This window comes from Conger conger, chromosome 3 (genome assembly GCF_963514075.1).
Source record: "Conger conger chromosome 3, fConCon1.1, whole genome shotgun sequence".
Taxonomy (NCBI): domain Eukaryota; kingdom Metazoa; phylum Chordata; class Actinopteri; order Anguilliformes; family Congridae; genus Conger; species Conger conger.
The window spans coordinates 11,898,782-11,921,083 of record NC_083762.1 but is presented as its reverse complement, the minus strand read 5'-3'; the positions used below and the strand labels follow the sequence as shown (position 1 = coordinate 11,921,083).

At 41.5% G+C, this 22,302-nt stretch overlaps 2 protein-coding genes across 3 annotated transcripts; one reads left to right on the top strand and one right to left on the bottom strand.

The window, feature by feature from the left end:
• Positions 1-45: 45 nt before the first annotated feature.
• On the bottom strand, positions 46-3,568 carry lygl1 (lysozyme g-like 1). Of its 2 annotated transcripts, none has more exons than XM_061235052.1 (6): positions 3,457-3,568; positions 2,426-2,549; positions 1,992-2,075; positions 1,547-1,749; positions 511-649; positions 46-258 (listed from the first exon to the last, which is right to left on the bottom strand). In XM_061235052.1, exons 2-6 carry the CDS (start codon positions 2,427-2,429, stop codon positions 125-127), a joined length of 564 nt encoding a protein of 187 aa, XP_061091036.1. In that variant the 5' UTR covers positions 2,430-2,549; positions 3,457-3,568; the 3' UTR covers positions 46-124. The 2 variants fall into 2 exon arrangements, with proteins under 2 accessions (XP_061091036.1, XP_061091037.1); XM_061235053.1 differs by having other exon boundaries at positions 2,426-2,506; positions 3,457-3,516.
• A 32-nt stretch (positions 3,569-3,600) lies between these two features.
• ids (iduronate 2-sulfatase) lies at positions 3,601-13,643 on the top strand. Its single transcript, XM_061235051.1, has 9 exons — positions 3,601-3,863; positions 4,106-4,242; positions 4,393-4,570; positions 4,950-5,038; positions 6,083-6,283; positions 6,877-7,047; positions 7,706-7,832; positions 9,450-9,623; positions 10,751-13,643. The coding sequence occupies exons 1-9, from the start codon at positions 3,782-3,784 to the stop codon at positions 11,275-11,277; spliced, it is 1,686 nt and encodes a 561-aa protein (XP_061091035.1). The 5' UTR covers positions 3,601-3,781; the 3' UTR covers positions 11,278-13,643.
• The last annotated feature ends 8,659 nt before the right edge of the window (positions 13,644-22,302 follow it).

Below are 22,302 nucleotides of genomic sequence, written 5' to 3'. Positions count from 1 at the left end.
TCACTCCTTATATTTGCTTTTTAATGAGACAAAAATAAACAAGTATGGAGTCCATAGTTTATTTATAAAGATGATTTACAATAATTCACCTCATTCTTTTTAATCGTTGTATTTATTTTATTTTTCAAAAACCATTCTTCTTGAACCACTGCGCTCTGACGGCTACATCGTTAGCGTAGTCATCCCCGGTGGTGCCGATGTCCATTCTCTCATAAGTCTGGACATTCCTAACTCCAGCATTGTAGGCTGATATTCCACCTGAAATACATCCCATCCATCCTAAGATTTCAGTGGTATTCAGTTTATACCCACACGTAATGGTTACACATAGACTATTGAATAGGTGTGGAACATTGGCTCGAGATCTGGGCATGCAGTACAATGGCTGCTGGTTTGAATCCTAGGTGAGGCATAGCAGTTGTAATATTGTAAAAAGAAAAAGATGTCAGTAAAGCAAACAATGCAATACATACACAGATTGGAAATGGGATTGAGACCATGGTAAAACACCTTTGAATTGTTGTTCCTTGGACCAGGCTGGGAATTTTTTCTGGATCTGCTTGACAAACCCAGTCAGAATTGCAGTGCCTTGACTGATGTGCTGCTCACTATTCCACTCGCCCTGTAGCTCGTGGTATCGTTTGTCAACCTAGAAATAGAAAAAAATCACTGACACATACATGCTGCAAGTCTTACAATTGCAGATTTTACAATAGAAAAAGAAAATCAAAAAATGAATGTGACCTTCACCACTGGTATGAACTATCTATTTATCTAATGTATGGGTCCCTTGTCATGGAAAAAAACTGTTTGGCATAGTTCTCTTTGATATGCTGGCTCCTTACTTGCTGGCTAAAGTACATCACAAAAAAAAACATTTTTGCTCTCTTGGCCTTGTCAGCTTGGCAACAGTATCCAATGCTCTGTCTCAATGCCAAATAAACACAAACATTACAGGATGCAGTTTAGTGGTTATTTTATTTTGGCAGTACAGACATTCCTCTTGTTTTCTCCCTCACAAAAATCTAATGATAGTATTAACCTTTTTAAAAAAATATTATTACCCCATCTGACAGTAATGCAGGAGAACAAAAGACCACAAAGCTGTTGCACTTTATTGTAGTTTTCAAGCAGCACCTCTCCCCATCCCTCCCTACCTCCCTGTGAACCTTAATTGTTGTCTCTGTGACTTGCTTTGTGTATCGGTATTTTTAGTTGGCTAGGTAAGCAGTGTTTGGATAGTTAACTTTGGTCACTTTTGCTCTGTTTGTTTGTTTCTTTGTTCTCAACAAAAAAAAAAAAAAAAAAAAAGGCCCTCGTCCTTATCTTTGTTGTACAGGTAGCAGTTGAAATTGTACTTCCCTCTAGGGTTTTTCAGCGAACTTATCCCTGGTTATGGGTATGCACTTTGTTGGACGTCGCTCTGGATAAGAGCGTCTGCCAAATGCCAATAATGTAATGTAATGTAATGTAGTTTTAGCTTTCTTCATAATCTACAACCAGCAACTTAATGCACCGATATTAACTAACTTCTACTTCTGCCCACCTGCATGAGTCCAAAGCCATTGCCATGGTCGCCCCAGCCGTTTTTCAGAACTCCTGGTGACCCTGCCCTAGACTCGCGGGAAATTATAGCAGCGATCACAGCTGGGTCCATTTGCTGAGCCTGCCCCACCTTAATGATGACATCTTTATACTCGTTCATTCTGCTCAGATCATTCTGTGCCAGCTTTTCGGAGGCCTCCACCCCTATGAGAACAAAGGAAGCATTAGAGAACTTAGGGGAAGTATCTCCTTGTTAGTACATGTAAAACTGGAAAGACTAATAAAATCCAGACAAAGGCGAATTATAAAATTGAAAGTGGCAGTTTAGTGGCAAAATCAGGATAGAAATGCAATTACGAAGTCAACAAGGTCACCCACTGTTGTGCAGTTTCAGATTTCTTCATATGACAGTTGTGATGCATTTATAAATAAATATTGCTACAGACCTCGCACACTCAGGCCGTCCTGTTTAGCGGTTTTTTCTGACGCACCACTTGCTTCGATCTTTGTAACATCGCCATAAATGCAGGCTGAAAAGGAGAATATAACAGGACATTTTCTGCACTGTTCAACACAGAATAGACAAAAAAAGAATAAACCACAGAGTTGAAAGAAACACAGATAGATATTATCGTGTAGTGACAATGAAAACTGATAAAGTGGCATTCTGTAGAGGAAATAATACATTATCACAGGCCAGATTTAGATTATAAAAATAAAGTTACTGAGAAAACCTGGAGGGGCAGATTTTAATGAATGATATCTCAAAGATTTAAAGTATTTCCAACAGACTGTTGGAAAAACAAATAATTTGGGGGATTATAATTATGATCATCAGTACTAGAATTTTTTATGACAGTTAAAAGTTAAGAGGACTCACCCATTCTGTCTTTGTAATTGTCTGTGTTCTGGCTGGAACTTCCTCAAACTCTTCTTCACTTATACACCTAGGCTTATCTACCTGAAGGGGTTGGGATTATGATGATGAAACGTGAAAGCACCTCCTACCAATGAAGTGATTAGCAGTGTTAAAGGAGGTTATAAACTATATTACCATGTTTAATTTAGTCACAATTAAATAATATTGTCATAATACAACATATGTAAAGAAATTATTTCGTTTTACAGTTTGTTTAGTTTTGAGTTTATTATTCACATCCTACAAAACAACCAAGACAACTATTGAATAACATGTTTTTTCATTGTTGAAAAACAACCAGGAAATATCACTGCATCGGAATTTCCCAGTTGAAATGTCCAACGTCCGCCCTCCAAGATCACACCTCCGAGTGATCGTGAAAAACTGGTGGCGTTTATGTGGCAAGTGTATAACCACATGAACTGTACGCATTCTGCACTGACCCAAAGGCAGAAATATACCAGTCGTTAACGGTGCTCCGGTCTAGCTACATTGGTAGTTGATCTCCAAAAGTCAGTAAATGTCAGTAAAATCTCCGAAATGTTTGGGGGTATGTCTTACATTTTCCCAATTAACTTCTGATGTACATTACATTACATTACAAGGCATTTAGCAGACGCTCTTATCCAGAGCGACGTACAACGAAGATAACATTCGGATATAATTTGCCCTAACCAGCGAACTAATAACATTGGCAACATTTTGACATCAATTTACATGCAGAACATGTTTTACTATGATAGTAAGGAAATACCATGCAGGAACAAATAGCCCACTTTATATTGGATTTTAGTCGGTGGTTTACTATTTGCGAAGTGCACCTCAATGGTTGCTGCCATTGAGGTAGATGGATTCGCCCAGAGTTTACAGATAGGAATTCCGACTTGGAGTACCGTTTCATTGTAAGGGTCGGAAAATCACGACTTCCGAGTTGTGTGGAATGCAGCATTATAACAGTTTTTCTGTTATGTAAGTAAAAGAAATGCATCTACCTGCATTTACCTCCAGGATATGTATTGATAATATGAACCTAAATTGACTCAAAATGAACGTCACGGCGATTGAGACAAATAGAGGCAAGTTTTACGCATGGCAGATCTAACCACCAATCGCTGTAGAGATTTCAGGCGGTGCTTAGAAACAGGAAGTAAATACATTTCGATGACAACAAAACCCCGAGAAGACGTCGAAGCTGCTAGTAACCTCTTGGAAAGTTTGCTTGATTCCAACGGTTTGCGGAGTCGAAAATGCTCTGAAATATCATCCGCCTGATTTACTTCATGTAGCGCATAGAGTTGAGAGCAACTGTGTTGCTTCATGATGCCTTGGACCATCCGGACATGGTTTAATGCTAGCGTTTTAATCGTGACATGTTTCTCACCGGTAGTTTTGTCAAAAGGTAAATTGCATTGGAAACATGTAGCTAGATAATCTAATCTAGAGCTAAGTGACGCGCTCACGCCTACTCTTTTTTTTTCACGTTGGCATTTTGCTCCAGTTGTCAACATCTGAATTCACTGAAACGGCACTATTTCTTGGCCTGCTGTCTGCCCATTCAAGAAGTATGACCAAAATCGTTCAGGGCTTAACTCTTATTGTAACTTTGTTGTTCATAACTGCATATATATGTTCACTTTTCAGGCAGACTCAATGTCCTTTTCATAATATCAGATGATCTGCGACCAACAATAGGATGCTATGGTGATCCAATTGTCAAATCACCGAATATTGATCAACTTGCTTCCAAAAGCAGTGTCTTTCATAATGCGTACGCCCAGGTATGTCCAACAAAAATACGAACCGAATAATTTGGTAGCCTAAATGCGAATAGAAATGGGGAAAATAAAGAACACATTCAATAACTTAAACACATTTTAAATAATTGAATTATTTAAATACATTTATGTATATGCTTCTTTCTCTTCAAGCAAGCCGTGTGTGGACCCAGTAGAACCTCATTTCTAACTAGTCGTAGACCTGACACAACCAGACTGTATGACTTTAATTCATACTGGAGAGTCCATGCCGGAAACTACACCACCCTCCCCCAGTACTTCAAGTCCCAAGGCTATACCACAATGTCTGTTGGGAAAGTCTTCCACCCAGGTAATCATGCACACCGTATTTGAGTATTTTGTATTCCAAATGCAGTTATTTAACAGTAAGATATTTGTAAATAGAAAAAATATGATTGTGCAAAATATTTTTAAACCAGCTATATTTATTGGATATTACCCCTTCACAGCTTACTTGTATGGCATTAATAGTTTAATCTGTATTAATCTTTTTAACTTATGTGTTTGTTTGGCTGTGTGTGTGTGTGTGAGAGTGAGAGTGAGAGTGAGAGTGAGAGTGAGAGAGAGAGAGAGAGAGAGAGAGAGAGTGTGTGTATCTGAGGGCTCCAGTCTCCCCTGCAGCGGTCTACACTCTCTGGAGTGTGTCGGACTATGTGTGTAACCCCCTGTGTTATGTCCTGGCTCTGAAGGTATCGCTTCCAATCACTCGGATGATTACCCGTACAGTTGGTCTGTACCTCCGTATCATCCTCCCTCTTTCGCCTATGAAAAGAGGAAGGTCAGTGCATGTCCCTTCTGTGTTATCCGTTTGCTGTCTTCCATAGGAAAATAGGAATTATTTCCTATTTTCAGTGCATGTTTATATGTTTTGTTGACACCTTTGTCTTGGGTGACTTGCAGTGCTTTGGAAGACATGCAACAATTTTTTATACTGTCGCACACATGCAATTGCAATGCTGACAGCTAACCCACAGCCTCCTAAAAAAACTGCACACAGCCAACCTATATAATTATAACACAATCCTCTCAACCCTGGGCCCACGGATCTGTGAGAGTCTCAGGGGTACTGTAGGGGTCCCTGGCCCCTGACTTCAAATGCAGTTATGACCACTAATCACTTTTTCAAGATATGCTAACTTTAAAATAATTGTGTATTTAAAACATAGAAACTATGTCTGAACTATGTTTATAATGTCAAGATTTTACTGAATATAAAATATACATTTTTAAATGTTATTTGAAAATAGAACCCTTTTAGAAAAATAGATCCCCTGCCCCAAATGTAACCGTTCCAGTGTAAACCGTGAATGTGGCCGCTGGTTATTCAGCAGACGGGTGTGTGGTGGATAGGAGTTAAACTGAATTGAACTCAATCCAGTGAGACCCTGTTCTCCTAATACCAAGAAATACCAGTAAAAGCATGAGCTTGGTTGAATTGAGTACATTTGATTGCTTTTCTTTGTCCGAGTCTGTACTTACTATGCGTACAATGACTGGTATTCATGTAATGAACTATCCCATGCTTATTGTCAGTTGACAGCGATATTATCAGCGTCAGTCAAGTTAAAGCAGGTGTGTGGGCTGGAGCAATTCACAGCCCGTCAATGAACCATATTCACTTTTTAATATCTGCGTTTTAAATGCTAATGCTGGTTTAGTGATTTGAAGGCGCAGTGTCATTATGATTGAACCTTTTGCCCACATATAAAAAGGGAAAAAATAGTTTAATGCAGATCTTTCGGGAAAGCGGTCATAGTTGCTGATCGGCAGTACATGTAGAACAGCGGAGTAGTGCTGTTACCTGCGCTTTGTATTTGAGCAGGTCTGCAGGGGGGATGATGGGAAGTTGCACGCCAACCTGCTGTGTGCAGTGAATGTGACTGAGATGCCCCTGAAGACCTTGCCCGACATGGAGAACACGGCGGAAGCCGTGCGCTTGCTCAAGTCCGTCAAAGAGGCCGGCGGTCCCTTCTTCCTCGCCGTGGGATACTACAAGCCTCACATTCCTTTCAGAATCCCACAGGTAGCTGTACAGCCCTCTGCCCGATGATGGACCGTTCCTGATCAGCTAAGTGTGCATCGTCACCTGTGTAGTCCACAGTTAACATTGATGAAGTTCACACTCTATAGAATGAGCAGAGAGTGAGAGAGAGTAGATATGCACTATTAAACAAAGTACATTTTACGGTAAAATACTGGCAAATAATAATGGTTCCGATATGTTAGGCGTACAGTAGCCGGCTGTATTATCTAAATCTAGTGCAGTGTTTCACCATAAATACTGCAATTATTTACATTAGTTGTTTATAATTCTCTATTTGACAGATTTTACTGTACAATGTGCAGAGGCTTTACAGTGTAGTGCTATTTAAACTCGACACACAAGGAAGCAGTTGAATGATAACCTAAAATGAAGAAATTGCCATGAAGAATACAAATACTTTGCTTTAAGACTAGCGAGAGGTCTACTCACTATCTTTGATCTAAGCCAAGCTTAATGCTTATTTTGGTCAAACTTAAGAACAGATATTGAATTGTAATGGGAAGGATGAGAGTTTGTGAATTTTGACCCAGGTGTTGTATTACTATTATAGGTCATAATGTTTGTATATGCAGGAATTCTTGGAGCTTTATCCCTTGGAGAACATGACGCTGGCTCCTGACCCAGACATCCCCAGTGGTTTGCCCCCTGTGGCTTACAACCCCTGGGCAGACATCCGGAAACGGGAAGACGTGCAGTCCCTGAACATCAGCTTTCCCTATGGACCAATCCCCAAGGACTTCCAGGTGTCTCTCTGAAGTCTAGTTCGCCGGTCTTGTGAATGCGCATGCTAGTGCTGCTGTAAGTTAAGCGCTTAGAGCGGTCATGTGCTTGTTCTTGCTGCTCCGCATTGGCCAAGTAAAACAGCTGTGGCTCTCCAGGTACAGGTTTGAATACTCCTGGACCGCGACTGAAAATAGATGTTTTTTGGTGTAAATTACTTTTTTTTAGGGGTGACATGGTAAGTGCAGTCGTCTGGCAGTCGTCTGGCAGTCGTCTGGCAGTCGGAGGGTTGCCGGTTCGATCCCCCGCCTGGGCTGTGTCGAAGTGTCCCTGAGCAAGACACCTAACCCCCAAATGCTCCTGACGAGCTGGTCGGCGCCTTGCATGGCAGCCAATCGCCGTCGGTGTGTGAGTGTGTGTATGAATGGGTGAATGAGAAGCTTCAATTGTACAGCGATTTGGATAAAGGCGCTATATAAATGCCAACCATTTACCATTTTATTGCACAAAGAAGTTATTTTGATTGCAGGGTTGCAAGCCCAAGTCCCGAACAGGAAAATGCGATCGCACGCCGGAGCAAACACTTTTCGGTGAATTAGGTCTTAATGTAAACATCATGACTTCACGCACTGAAATTCAGTGGTGTGCGCTGTGACTTCAGTAGGGGCCTTTGTGTTTTAGCTGCGGATCCGTCAGCACTATTTCGCGGCGGTGAGCTACATGGACGCCCAGGTGGGCAGGCTGCTGAGTGCTCTGGATGAGCTGGGCTTGGCCGAAGACACGATGGTGGTGTTCACCGCCGATCATGGTGAGACCGCCTGTCCATTCATTCATCGTTCTCATGTTTTTTTGTTTTTTTTTGTGCACGCAGTTACATTTCTAGCCACAAGGTGGAGATGTAGCAACACCAATATTTTCACACTTGTCTAACAAGATGCGTTGAGGCCTGAAGACATTTTTGCCTTTACTGAAAATTAAAGAAAGAAAGTAATTAGTTGAATTACCTTTCTTACCTTTTTTTGTTTTATATTTTATATTGTCAATATAGTTTTTTTGTCTTTCTGATGTTCAACATTTTATAAACATCCAAGTCTTTGTTGGCTTTTGTTGGGCCTTGACCAGTCTCATACTGATTAAAGCGAAGGAATGCATTTGCTTTCATATCAAAGATACCTTTTAAAAGAACTGTCGTGATTGTCTTGAGATTGGAGCAGCTTGCCTAGAATCTATGAATTTGCCAAAGCTTTGATTTTCTTTATTTTTATTTTTTAAGTTTACTGGTATTTGCTCCGGGCATATTATTGGCTAATACAGAAGCTAAAACTCTCAATATATATATTCACTGAGCACTTTATTAGGTCTTATTAGACTTATCTTTTGGCTCATGGATCTGCTGCTGCTGTAGCCTATCCACTTACAGGTTTGACGCATTGTGTGTTCAGAGCTGCTCTTCTGCTTACCACTGTTTTAACATGTGGTTATTTCCGTTACTGTCACCTTCCTGTCAGCTTTGACCAGCCTGGCCCTTCTCCTCTGACCTCTCTCATTAACAAGATGTTTCTCCCCGCATTACTGCTGATCACTGGATGTTTTTTGTTTTTTGCACCACTCTCTGCAAATTCTAGAGACTGTTGTGCGTGAAACTCCAAGGACATCAGCCTTTTCTGAGATACTTTAACCACTCTGTCAGGCACCAACAATCATTCCACGGTCAAAGTCACTGAGATCACATAGCTTCCCAATTCTGACATTTGGTCTGAAAAACAGCTCTTGACCACGTCTGCATGCTTTTATGGTTGACTTTTTAAATATTTGCATTTACAAGCTGGTGTACAGGTCGACCTAATAAAGTGCTCAGTGAGTGTACAGTACACATGGATTTGCAGGACTCATTTTCTGACCAGTTGTTCTGTAATTGCAGTAATCTGGTCTTATTCAGTCTTTTTATTTACCTGTTAAGTATGTTTCACATTTCCCATAGCAGGTGGAGCTGCTTGTGCCATATGTTGTTTTCTCAATTGCATTCAGCATTCAATCTGATCTCATCATTACTTGTATTCTATTATGCTGGTCAAATTGCTTACAAGGACTGTTTTTTATTTCTGTTTTTTAATAGCTCTTTTACCAGATGGTAAAATGTAACCACAGTTTCTATCTGGAATGGAAGTTTACTGACCTGCACAATTACTTTTATGTTGTTAAATGTTTTCATGATCTCCTAGAAACTTTTACAACTTTTCTAACTTGCATCTCCTCTTCTCAAAAAATGACCCGCAATTAATAATCTAGGAATTAAAGCATTTTTTTTGATTTTCATATTCTTGATTTGTACGTTTGCATGGGGGGTTTTAGAGCAGAAAGCCCGTTTGATGTGATGCTGTTTAGCTTTTGTGGTCGACCTGTTTGTTGTCGTTGTATGATGCAGGCTGGTCACTGGGAGAGCATGGAGAATGGGCCAAATACAGCAACTTTGATGTGGCCACGCGTGTGCCTCTGATTGTGCATGTTCCCGGATTGACATCCGCGCCGCAGAAACCTGGGGAACAGGCCTTCCCTTTCGTAGACGTGTTCAGCCATTCGGTCCGCAAGTTCGCTAACGGTAAGCACACGACCCAAAGTCAGGTCCCCATCACCTGTCTCCCTGTAAAAAAATTTTTTTTTGTCATGTATATTGTATATGCCTTATTGTTTCTCATGTTGTAACTTTATGTGTGCCGTCTTGGCCAGGACTCCCTGGAAGAAGAGATCTTGTATCTCAATGGTGACATTTCCTGGTTAAATAAAGGACAAATAAAAAAATAAAAATAAAAACTAAGCTAATGCTACTCAATCAGATGATTAGCACTTTATTACTGGAGCATTGCCGGGCTCTGCAATTGCATTTGCTCCTGAAAATTGATGTGTGCTAATGGGAAACATTAATTACGAGCACATCTACGACTGGGATGTATTGGTGCGCACCTGAATTTGACAAAATGTTAGTGTAGAGCCCTGTTTTTGGTGTTTCATCCTAATAGCTCGCAGCCTCTTGCCTGTTTGTGGTACTGAAAGCAGATTGGCCATCTCTGCTTCAGTAGCAATACTGTATGTTCTCATTTTGAGTTTGGTGTATTCATTGTTCTTTAATTATATGCCTTGCTGCTTGTGCCAAAGAGGGTGTTTGATAGTTCATTTTATATTTCAGAACAATTTGTTAAGTAGTCTTGAGGGGTTAGAGCTGGAGTATATTCTAAGGCAGGGCTGCTCAACCTTATTTCGGGAAGTTGCATGTTATTTAGCAAACGCTTTATTCCAAAGCAATTTACAGTTGATTAGACTAAGCAGGAGACAATCTCCCCTGGATCAATGTGGGGTTCAAACAGCTGTGCAGATCTTATCATGCCTACAACAAACTACTGACCTTGCTGGTCCCAGTCATGTACGTTAACCACTAGACTACAGGCTGCCCACAGAAGTTTACCATCTTGTAGATTTTTCACTCTTAACGCTAACAAATCACACTTCACTCAACAGCGAGAATTCTCATTGAGCTGTTAATTCATAGAATCAAATTAGGGTTTGGAGTGAAAACCTCCAGGTCGGTAGAACTCCAGGAACAGGGTTGAGCAGCGCTGTTCTGGGGCGGTGTGTAAGCCTGCGGTCATTACTGTGGTGAGAGCATAGAGTGATTCTCCCACCGCGAACGGCAACCGCGTGACCGCACTGCCTTCCGGGCCTCCTCCGCAGGGCGCGCGGTGCGGGAGATAGTGGAGCTGGTGGACCTGTTCCCCACGCTGTCTGAGCTGGGGGGGCTGAAGCCGCCCCCGCCCTGCCCCCGCTCCTCCTTCGGGGTCCGTCTCTGCACCGAGGGCACCAGCCTGGCCCGGAGCGTCCTCTCCCCTCATCTCAGGCCCAACTCGGAGGCCATCGCCTACAGCCAGTACCCCCGGCCCTCAGACACCCCCCGGGAGGACTCGGACCTCCCGTTCCTGGCCGACATCCGCGTCATGGGCTACTCCATCCGCTCCTGCGACTACCGCTACACCCTGTGGGTGACCTTCGACCCCGCCAGCTTCCAGGCCAACATGACGGACGTCCACGCGGGGGAGCTGTACCTGCTCCGGGACGACCCGGGGCAGGACCACAACGTCTACGACGACCGCGAGCACGGTCGCGTCCTGGGCAAGCTGAGCGGTCAGCACCACTGGACCAGCACTCTCACGCAGCACTTACTGTACTTCAACTCAGGGTCAAAGGCCAAAGGGCTGCTCTGAAGCATTCTTCTTATGCAGTGTGTGTGTGTATGTATACCCTGCTGAAAAAAACAGCTAGCTAGCTAGGTAGCTGGTTGACCAGTTAGACCAGCTCCATACCCAACAAGGTTTGACCAGCTCAAGCTATGTTTTGAAACAGTTGGTATTTCAAGCTGAATTTTGCACCAGGGTAAAAACCTGTTGGTATCGTCGCAACACCTACGCTCATGAAGCAAATTTTATATAGACCTATTTTTCTACTGTAAAAAGGGAGCCCGGGCATTTAATGCCTGCTTGCATCCTTTCATAATGTGTAACCGCACAATTGAAAGTATGTTCTGCTTTGTAATGAGGGATTTGACGGCTGCTGTAATAGGCCAGAGCGGAGGCTGAATGCAAACCGGTGCAATTTATGGAATAATTGAGTGTTTATGCTGCTGCTCCACATTAAGGGAAACCATAATAAATTATCAAAACGGCTGACTTAATAAAATTGATATAAAAGTGGAGACCACATCATTTTTTGCCAGTGTTCCGCGTACAATAGCGAAGGGTGTTCTTATTTACATTTCAATTGCCGAATAGATCAACACCTGAAATAGGATGAGGTTTAACTGCCTGTCTAAACAAAGCAATGATGTGATCTCAATTGACCTCCATAGTGTTATGCTATAGCAGCTAAGTAGATGCTTAGCTTTACTGTTTGTGACCCATCAATACATATACAGTACGGAATTAATTTCAAGTCCAAAGCTAAATTAGATCTTTAAAAATGCAACCCATTCATCAATATCATTGAAATATTGGCAGAATTTCATGGTTTCTCTAAGCTCACAATGGCATGTTTTTATGTCAGCGAGTTTTGAGTTTATGTTCAGTCCATAATGTTGTTTATAAGGTAATAACTCAGGACCAATTTAGGAAATAGTTTTGTTTCTGCATCCCATGGCCTCTACACGTGCAGGTTTCCTCTTAAAATTCTTGGTCTGGTTGAGCAAAGAATTGCCAAAGCAATTAAATTGATTGTCGCTGTGCGAAAACTTAGAAATGATGTTGCTCGGATGCGCTTGACAAATAAAATTGATGGATGTTTGTGTCAAATTACAAAAACGAGAGTTATTTTGCTTAAATTGCAGTATTGTACTGTAAAATCACCTTGGCTTTTTGTGTGCTTTGCGATTAGAGAGTACCCACCCAGAGTTTATAATCGTTCCGTCTGTATTTTTGGACATCTGTTGTTGGCTCTTGTTTTTCATTTTTGTTTTTTGGGATTTGACACAGCCTAATTTATATTATCGACGTGACAAGTGTGTTGAAGAGGCATTATTTCTAATTTGCTGTGTCCTGTATTAAAAAAAAAAAAATAAGAAAGAAGCTCAGTTCTGTTCCCTTGATGCACCAGTCCTCAGCGGTTGTCAGCGTCTCTCCTGCCCTCCTGGTTTTTAAAGATTGGTTCTTATGAATGCACGACGGAGCGCGTCGTGAGGACAGTCCTCTGGGACCTCAGATGTATTCAGCTCTAGCAGACAGCTGGGCCGGAACATTCCGCTGCCTGGTTTTTTTTCACTGGAAAAGCGAGGTCAGGCCTGCCGGAGACCGATCCACTGGCTGATTGAAGCTGATATTTTAATTGCTCTCTCCAAAGCAGCGTTTCGCTCACACTCTCCCAATTCTGTCTCCGCGCTTTTAATTCCCTTTCAACTCCGCCGAGTTCTGCAGAAAAATTGTTTTGCATTAATAATTTTTTTATCTTCCGTTTTTTTTTATTCTTGCTGAAAATGAACCTGGGAGAGAGCTTGCACAATTATATCTGGAGTGCCAGGTATGAATGCTAATCCCACCAACAACATGTTCTGTATTATGTAGTTGTCATCGCTTCAGCTAAATTCCTGCTCTAATATCTCAACTCCGGTATTCAATAGAACAAAAACAACAGACTGTATAAGGTGAAAAATAAGCACTTAGATCCACCTTAATTGGGTGCAAATGAGCACAAGAGATTTATGACAAATACTGCGCCATGGTTACTAAACAACGTTTCATGTATTAGTAATCCCCAAAACACATTATTATGCAGTAGTGTTTTGTCAGTATTATGGAAAAGGGAATGGAAAAATATTTGAATGTTTGAGGAGCTTGTCTAGTCTCTAATCAGAAGAGAGGTGAATTTAAGTTTACTTTTTCACTGGCAAGTAACAGGTATTTTTGTCTGCCTCGCTAGCTAGAGAGAGAGTTGTCATGAATGTAAATAAAGAAAAAAGAATGGTAATAAATTCTAGAAATAATAAAGAGCAGTACAGGGTTTACCCATATCCATTTGCAAGATGCAAATATTGACAATAGCAAATTATTAGAATGTGGTAGAATAAAAAAAGAAAATCATAAAGCATCAAATAAAGGGTACTATTTCTATTATTTCAGTTTGTTGCGACTGCATTGTGTTGTAAACTATACTGTGTTGTAATCCTCGGGAGAGTCTGTCGGTGGAGAATGACACGGAGACAGCTCGTGAAAGCAGCAATGCACAGGCTCTTTGCCGTGCTGTGTTGTGTTCACACTGTTGCTGGCAGATTTGGTCTAATGAATCCCCAAAGAGCCGGGATTCTGCTCGGAAAACCCAGGGGTGCGGGGGGGAAACTGAGGAACTCCCTACCCTCCGTTCTCAACCGCATAAATGCAAATATTCTCCAAAACACAGACATTTAACGGCACTGCATCCCTGTGGGGATAAGCAGACTGTTAACAATGTGCGAAGAACACTATTGGAAAACTAATATTGACAATAAACAATCTGATAGCTAAAGCACTATCCAAAAAAGATCCATTATCCTTGCAATCATTCTGCTCGCCCCATCCAAATTTCAATCAAAAAGTGTTTGTTTTTGAGTCTTCTTTATAATTGCACTGCCACAAAGAGCTGTGGTTTGAGTGTCTGTCTTCATGCAGGTTCAGGCTTCAAATTTAAAAATGGAAAGGGGAATGTTTCCTCACGAGTATTCATTCCCAAACTCATTGAATGGTCCTAATGGCTTTGATAAAATCTTAGTGTCTGATTTCATATTTTTAAAATTACATATGTGAGTTGGAAATAATGTGCATTCTCTGTGTACATTTACCAGTTTTTTTCCCTGTGTACCCTTACAGATTTATAAAATGGCTGCACATACCTTGTTAACACAAAGGTGGCAGTGTGGCATAGACTAAGTGGTTTAGCAGACAGGCTTTTTGCCTGAGGGTTGCCAGTTTAATTCCCAGGTGGCGTATTGGAGCTATACCCTTGAGCCATACACTCAAGTCTAATTACTTGAATAAATATCAAGCTGCATAAGTTGGGGATTGAGTAAAGTGTGAATTATGTTTGCCTCTTTGAATAAGGGTGTCCATAGAACAAGGGCCACAAATAGCTGATTTCAGTTTTTCTCAATTGCTAACACAACGTTTTTGAAAACAGGGCTCATTTTCTCAACACTTAACGCAATTCACAAAGCCACACACCCAAAGTGCGAAACACCTACTTTATCCTGCAAAATGAAAGCACCGCATTCAAAACCACATAAACACTTATCAAAATCAAAGTTTTGCACCAAATGGCACACACTTCATTCATAATACCAGATTTTTGTCCAACCAACTACACACAATTGTGCTCAATCAAAAGCACTTTCATCTTTGGTAGGCTTTGTCCTAATAAAAAAGTTCTGTATGCAGAGGGCGATTGTTCAAGTCTACATAAATATGTGCAGAAATGCAGATATACTGTTGACACAAAACCTTTTTATTTCTATCCATAACAAATCAGTGCAGCATATGCACAGCACAGTACAGTTGTGTGAAGAAAAAAGTATGCTCTCTATCGAATACAGTAAACAGAAAAGAAAACATTGAGGGAAAAAATGGAGAAAAAAATAACAAAAGAAAAACGAAACATACTTAGGTCATATACCGTCCACCATAATGCCGAAAAAAAACTCTTCAACTGGATTGAGAAATAGAGAGTAAGGTGGAGGGTATTGAATAAGAAATTAGGGGGGTCAACAAACCAGTTTTGGACCAGGGATGCACAATGGAAACTGACACTGTCCCATACTGCAACATATCTGTGCTGCTCTGTGTCCATACGGTATCAAAATGCTGTGCAGAATGCTGTCTAGACGTGTGACCACGTGGGCTGTGTTGTGTGGACCAAGGTTGGCATGGCAGTAGTGTGATGGCGGCTCACACTGTGATGTTGCCTCCACATTGGCCAGGAACATCTAAAGTGGCTCTGTGACCAATGATGTTCCATCCCCTTCTCCTGGTCTTTGTGAGATTGAAGCCAGGCTCATCGATGAAAATAAACTCATGTGAGATCAGATTAGCATCCATTTCCAATACTCTCTGAAAACAAAACAAATGGTATAGTCCAGTACACAAATGCTGTACTGTGTGTAGTGTACTGTAGTCTTGCACATCCACATATTCAGGTCTCAGATATTTGATTCTGAATTTCTCTCCAAAGGCACCCATTGTGTTGTGCCTTATGATGTGGCTTTGGAACTCTCTGAGTCTAATTGCATTATTTACCAAAACCAAGATGATTATTGCTGCTTCCTGTGCCTCAATGAACATTCTAACCCTTTCACCATTATGCCTTTGTCTCTCTGTCCTTTAGAAAAAACAAAAATATAGTGATTGGTCAGTGTAGCCTAAAGGAGTTTTTATTTTCCACAGTAAATTGCGCAGGATTCTTGTAAATAAGTGACTTTATGCAGTGTGTTGCAAAAAGTTCCATGTGGAATTGCAAAATGTGTTTAGAGTTTTGGAGACTTGAGCTGAGGTTTTGCTCTCTGAGTGTCAGTTTCAATAATTGTGCTTTATGTGTCATTTTATTGTGTTAGCACTTGAAAAAACAACTGTAATAACAAGCGCAGTTAATAACGGAAATAATAACTGAAAAATGCAAGCGTCCACTGCTAGATTCCAGATATGTTCCTTGAAATTAACGGATTGTTCCTAATGTGAAAGAGTTGTGATGTTATGGTCTGTTTGCAGGTTGTGTGAGTGATTTGCAGGAAGGACAGAGTTGGAAGATGGCAGTAGTGTTGGTGGACTGCAGTCTGTACCAGGGAGGTCAGGGCTCCATGTAGACTGGGATTGAGCCCTGGTCTGAATGCCCAGAGTGGAAAGAAGTGGTTTAGTTCTCTGAAAATCGCTGGCAATTCTTCCAAAAAACAGTAAATAAATGAATTGCCCCTCTGCATTGTGGCCCAGTGAATTGGAATATACAGTCTGTACAATCCCAGCTAACAATCATTAAAGTATGCCCAAGGTGGTTGTTTCAGTCCTATTATTTAGTGTTGTGTTTATTTGACTTTTCTGGTGAAAAGTCAACGTGTTTTTGGAAGTGAATAAATCAGCTTGCTATTCCAAAAGATTATACCCAATATTTACAAATGCTTGCATTCAATACATGCATCCAACTAAATACCTCCCATGCCTCTATTTTGCAAAAGAACCGCACTCGGTCCTCTTTAAGATTGAAGATGTGAAACTCTTCAAACGGTGATTGCTACCACATTTGTGAGCTGGTATTCGCAGATGGGTCACGGATTTGATTTCAGCCTCTCTTCATGTTGGATGTCAGATCTAGGCTCTGGAATAAAAGAATGGGTGCATCTGGAGTGATTTAGTGATGATACGTGATAATTTTGATCGGAGTATGAAGCACCCGGGGGCGCTCTCAGAAGGTTAACTTTACACCACCCCTTGCTAGCATGGCCACCGGATTCCAAGGTACAGCGCCACACTCCAGGCGAAACGGAGGGGTCTTGTTTACTCAAAACTCGTCTGTGGGACCCATAGAAGACAGCTGGGCCGTATTATGAATAGTCTGTGACCTATTAGATTCACAATCAAAAAGGCTGATTATGAGTGGTCCCATAATGAAGTTCAAACTCTTTGAATGTTGTATCCGATGTCTGAAGTTGAGTTATGGCTCTTTAAAAAAATCCAGCCTGGAAATCCACCCCAGCCCCCTTACTGATATACTGCAAATGCTTTGTTTTTGTACACCACAAAGTCACATTTCTCATTCTGTGAATTCAGTGAGATTGTAATCAACCCAGATCTTTCATGCTGTCTGTATTTGTGGGGAAAAAACAAAACAGCGGGCCTTGATGTGTATCTCATCAAAAAATTTAGTTTTAGTCCTTTCGACCTGCCTCCTATTTCATGACAAAAGTAAACCGCGTGTCTCCATTGTTTCTTGTTTCTATACCTGCACACCACCACATTGATCTTTGGAGTAAAATAAAGCATTTTCGATGATTTTGAATCAATCTCAGGACACAGTTCAGGATTTAGCAGTATCCTTTTAAGGCGCCAGAAGAATTTGTCACAATTTATTCTGTCCCGGAGTGTGTTGAGACGGTGAGAAAGAGTCCCCCGGATGAGCGTGTGTGTGCCAAAGGAAGCGGCCCCAGGCGGACGGGCCTTGAGCGGGCTCGGTGTGCCACGCGGAGAAGCTCTGACTCTTAAGCCTCCCGCGGGCCGGGACGGCCCCGTGCCACTGCCTCCATCCCGCGCCTCTGCTCTCCGGCAGTGAGGAGCAGATGCAGAGACGCGTACCAGAGACAACCCCGCGCCCCCCCCCCCCCCCCCCCTCCCCTCTCCTCACCCAGCCTTCTGAGAGCACTCATTTCCCCGCAAGTAAACACATTTTAATGAAACATCTCTCTCCCGCTCAAACGGAGCAGAGGGGGATTCCTCTGTCAGAGGTCATTGTGCGGTTTATCCATCTCTTTAGACCAATCAGCGGGGGTCTCTCGGCTCTTTCTCACAGTTCATCATTTTATATGTCCGCACTTGAATCATCACGCATTTTTATGCTGCTTATTTGCTCAGTGCTTTTTCTCCAGGTGCCTCTGAATAGCCTGAGCGAGTATATGCAGATGGCTGAAACACAACAAAATACAACAGTGAACGCTCGCGAGTAACTGCTTTTTAAGGATGGATATGTTCAGTTACCAGGGTTATGTGGATGTGCTTTTGCAAGGGTTATTCGGGCTACTGTCGAATTAGCTTCTTCTGATTACATAGTGGTATGCACAGGTTATTAGTCCCTGTTAGTGAGAGACACATCTGCACAGACCAGCGTTGGTAGTACTGTTTGGCCTATACTGTGGAATATTCATTGGCTTGCAAACAAGTGCATTGGAGGTTTGCAGGTATTTAAGCACTTTTGTATCCATGGAAGAAGGTCTGCTGACTGAAATATCTGCATTTTTGTCTTTTTTATTTTCTTTTTTGTCTTATTTGAGTAGCACTGGTTATCCTCATGCAATTTGTTTTAAAAAAGGTGAAAAAGTGAAAAACAGATAAATAAATCAATGCTATAAATCTGAAGCCATTGTACATACATTGCTAGCACAACAAGTGTAATAAATCAATACTGTAATTCATGGGATTTAGCAACAAAAAAAAAGCCATATTACAGCATTTCTTGTTTGATGTTACATTTACTGTATGTAAGACAAAAAAATCACTACAGTGCAATTTTACACTCTTGCCCTGCCATAGAACTTCTGCGATTATACATGTCTCTCCCGGAAATAAATTTTAGCCACAGGCAGGCAACATAATGGGACCTGCAAGTGCCTATTGTGGCAAAAAAGACACATGCATGTTTGTGTTGAGTACCCAGTGTTTCCAGGGAAAGTGCAAAGATGTGACTGACATCTACACGGCTACATCTACACAGAGTCCAGGGTGTACCATGACGTGATGGCTCTCTAGCGTCCTTAACCTTCCCTCCATCTGTCACAGTGAAAGGCTTGACCTTCGGGCATATGCGCCGTCAATCGCTTCTACCTTTCATGCGGCCCCAACATCACCATTTTATATACTCGCTGATGAGCCAGGGCGCTGTATTTTCTAACGGCACAAGGCCAGCCTGAAAACGAACGCGATCTCCACTAGAGAACGCGCGTGCGTTGCGGACGCTCATTACCTCCGTAAGACTAAAACATTCCCGAAAATTCTCTGGAAATGGATCTGTGTAAAATCGTCGCCCTGAAAGCACTGGAGAAATTATTACTCCAGCGAGGATTCTGTCCGCACATCAAAGAGTTGTGCGAATGAGTGCCGTGAAATGAGTCGCTGGTCGTCTGATGGCGAACATCTGCGTGTACGCTGTTGAAATGGAAGTTGACACCGTGGTTGCTTTAATCATTCACAAGAGATTAAAATGTGGAATTGTTTCTTGAAAATCGAGAAAATTGAGTGACTTGGAGACAATCTTTCTGTGTAAATACTGTATATACATACTGTACTATATAGTAGGCCTACATATTATATATACTGAGGGGCATTAAATATGGAATAATTAGTTAAGTTTCATATTCATACATATACAAAGAGGGATAGAGTTGAAGCAACTGAGAGAGCGATTGGACATTGCTGTTATGTTCCTGTGTTCTGTGTTAGTTTATCATTGTTTATTATTGTTATTCTTGTTATTTATTATTTTTCATATTCATGTCCGGTGTTCTGTTTATAGTCATTAGTCTTTGCACTCGTCTTCCCCTGTGATGTCTGAGTCTGAATGTTTTCTAGCCCAGTCACTCCCTTGTCTGCGTGCCCCACTATTCGGGTGTTTACGGTAGTTCCGGGGTTCAATCTTCCCTCCAATCTTACATACATTACATCCTTACTTCCTGCTTTCTCTCCATTTCATGTTCGTACATAGCACTAATATACTAATCCCAACTAACATAGAATTTGTACAGTACTAATTATACTAACACACTAATATGTTTGTCAAACTAACATTCACTAGTTTTGGGTATTTGTAATTTAAATCACTTAACTAACTTACTAATGCATCTCCAGTTTCAATTCTGTTCTGTAACCCTGCCTCCCTATTGTATCACTGATTACTTGCTTAGTTTCAGCGAAGTATTCGCACCTGTCTCTCTGTATCTCTGCATCTCCTGATTCTCTGCAAATTGTCTACTCCCTAGTCCGGAGCCGTTTGTATTACATGTGTCTCTTTGTGATTCCAGTCCGTGTTTTTGTTTCCCCCTCGTTATTGTCCTATTACCCTTTCATGTGTCTCACCTGATGTTTATTGTTAGACCGCCCTCACTCCCATGCCCCGCCTAGTTTGTCTCATTCCCCTGTGTATTTATACCTGTCTTTTTCAGTTGCACGCTGCTAGTTTGTCGTGTCCTGTTTTCTTGTCTAAGCCCTTGATTCCTTCCCCCAGTTCTAGCCTCCTTGTTTCCTTGCCCTTGTTTTTCTGGATTTCCGGTTCTGACCCCTGCCTGCTTCCCTGGACTCTTTTTTGCTTTGTGGATATCTGTACCTCTGCTTTGTTGGACTGACCCCCTGGTTTTTGACCCTGGCCTGTTTTTTGACTCCGCTCTGTCTGCCCCTTTTGGAATTAAACCTGCCATTTTTCTGCACCCCTGTCTGCTTTTGGTTCCTCTGTTCCCCCCGGCATAACAATTGCATTTGATATTGGCAATGAGCCCCATTTGCTAGAAGGCTTGCATTCCTCCTTTGATTGCAGCCAAAGGAAATTGAAAGCCATTTTTTTGAGCACTGGAAATCTTTCCAATTCCAACAATCTCAATCTCAAATAAAATTTAACACTAATTTTGATTTTACCGTAATCCAGAACCTGCCTGTAGTGTAGTGGTTAAGGTAAATGACTGGGACACGCAAGGTCGGTGGTCCTAATCCCGGTGTAGCCACAATAAGATCCGCACAGCCGTTGGGCCCTTGAGCAAGGCCCTTAACCCTGCATTGCTCCAGGGGAGGATTGTCTCCTGCTTAGTTTAATCAACTGTACGTCGCTCTGGATAAGAGCGTCTGCCAAATGCCAATAATGTAATGTAAGGCACCAATTCTTCTGTCAAACCCTAAATTAGACCTTACTTCAAAGACACGTATTCATCATATTTGGTCTCCCCTTCAAAAGGCAGCTAGCATATGTTTAACTTCTGTTACAGTCAGTCCCAGTGTGAGGCTTTACAGAATACAATAAACAGGCTCAACATATGAAAGCATTTAAATTTAAATTACTCTAAAAATTAAGAAGATATTGCTGTGCATTTTTAGCACTTGGAATACAATCATTTTTAAATCAGACAATCATTTTTTTGTAGAATGCAGTTCAGTCTGATTAAAAATGGATACGCGGGTGCTGGATCCTGACGTAAGGTTTTACCCTCTGAAAATCCATGGCTATTTTACGTAAGGTCAATATGGGGCCACATTGGCTCATGTGGTAAGAGCAGTCATCTGGCAGTCGGAGGATAGCCAATTCGATCCCGCCCTGGGTGTGTCGAAGTGTCCCTGAGCAAGACACCATGCTTTTATGCATTTAGTTGCTGCCACATAATTGGCTGATTAAATATTTGCATTAACAAGCTGGTGTACAGGTCTACATAATAAAGTGCTCACTGAGTGTATATGCATGCTATATGTAATGATCACACTTGCATTGAATTATGTTACTATTCTTGGTATTCTAGTTTCCAAAACTGTGGTATTGCTACTTGGTCAGTTTATCTGATTATTCTACAAGGGTTCAAGTTGTGAGCACTCTAGGAACTGCACCTCTAGGGTAGGGGAGACCGGGGCTTGTTGTCACATGGGTAAGTTGTCACACTGTTAATATTTTCACAACCAGAGGGTGCTGCTTAAAAGTGGAATACTAGTTTTGTGCCTCTATATGGTCTGATGTCATATCCTGTCTGGGAAAACCAGAGCACACTGTAAAGTGAGGTGAGCACATATTTCCCATTTTTCAAATTGAAAAGTAAAAAATATCAACTTAATATGTTTTGTAATCTTCTTCTAGTTAAAAATCTTAACAATTATACATTTGCACTTGTTAGAGGAGAGAATAGTGTGTCTTGTTGCACTTGTAGCTAGTGTCCTGCTTTAAGCTAATTTTAAGATATTGCTAACATTAGCAAACATGGCAGTTTGGGACAACTTACCCACTCATGGGGCAACATGTCACGTGTTCACACTCACTATTTAAATGCCTATAAGTCT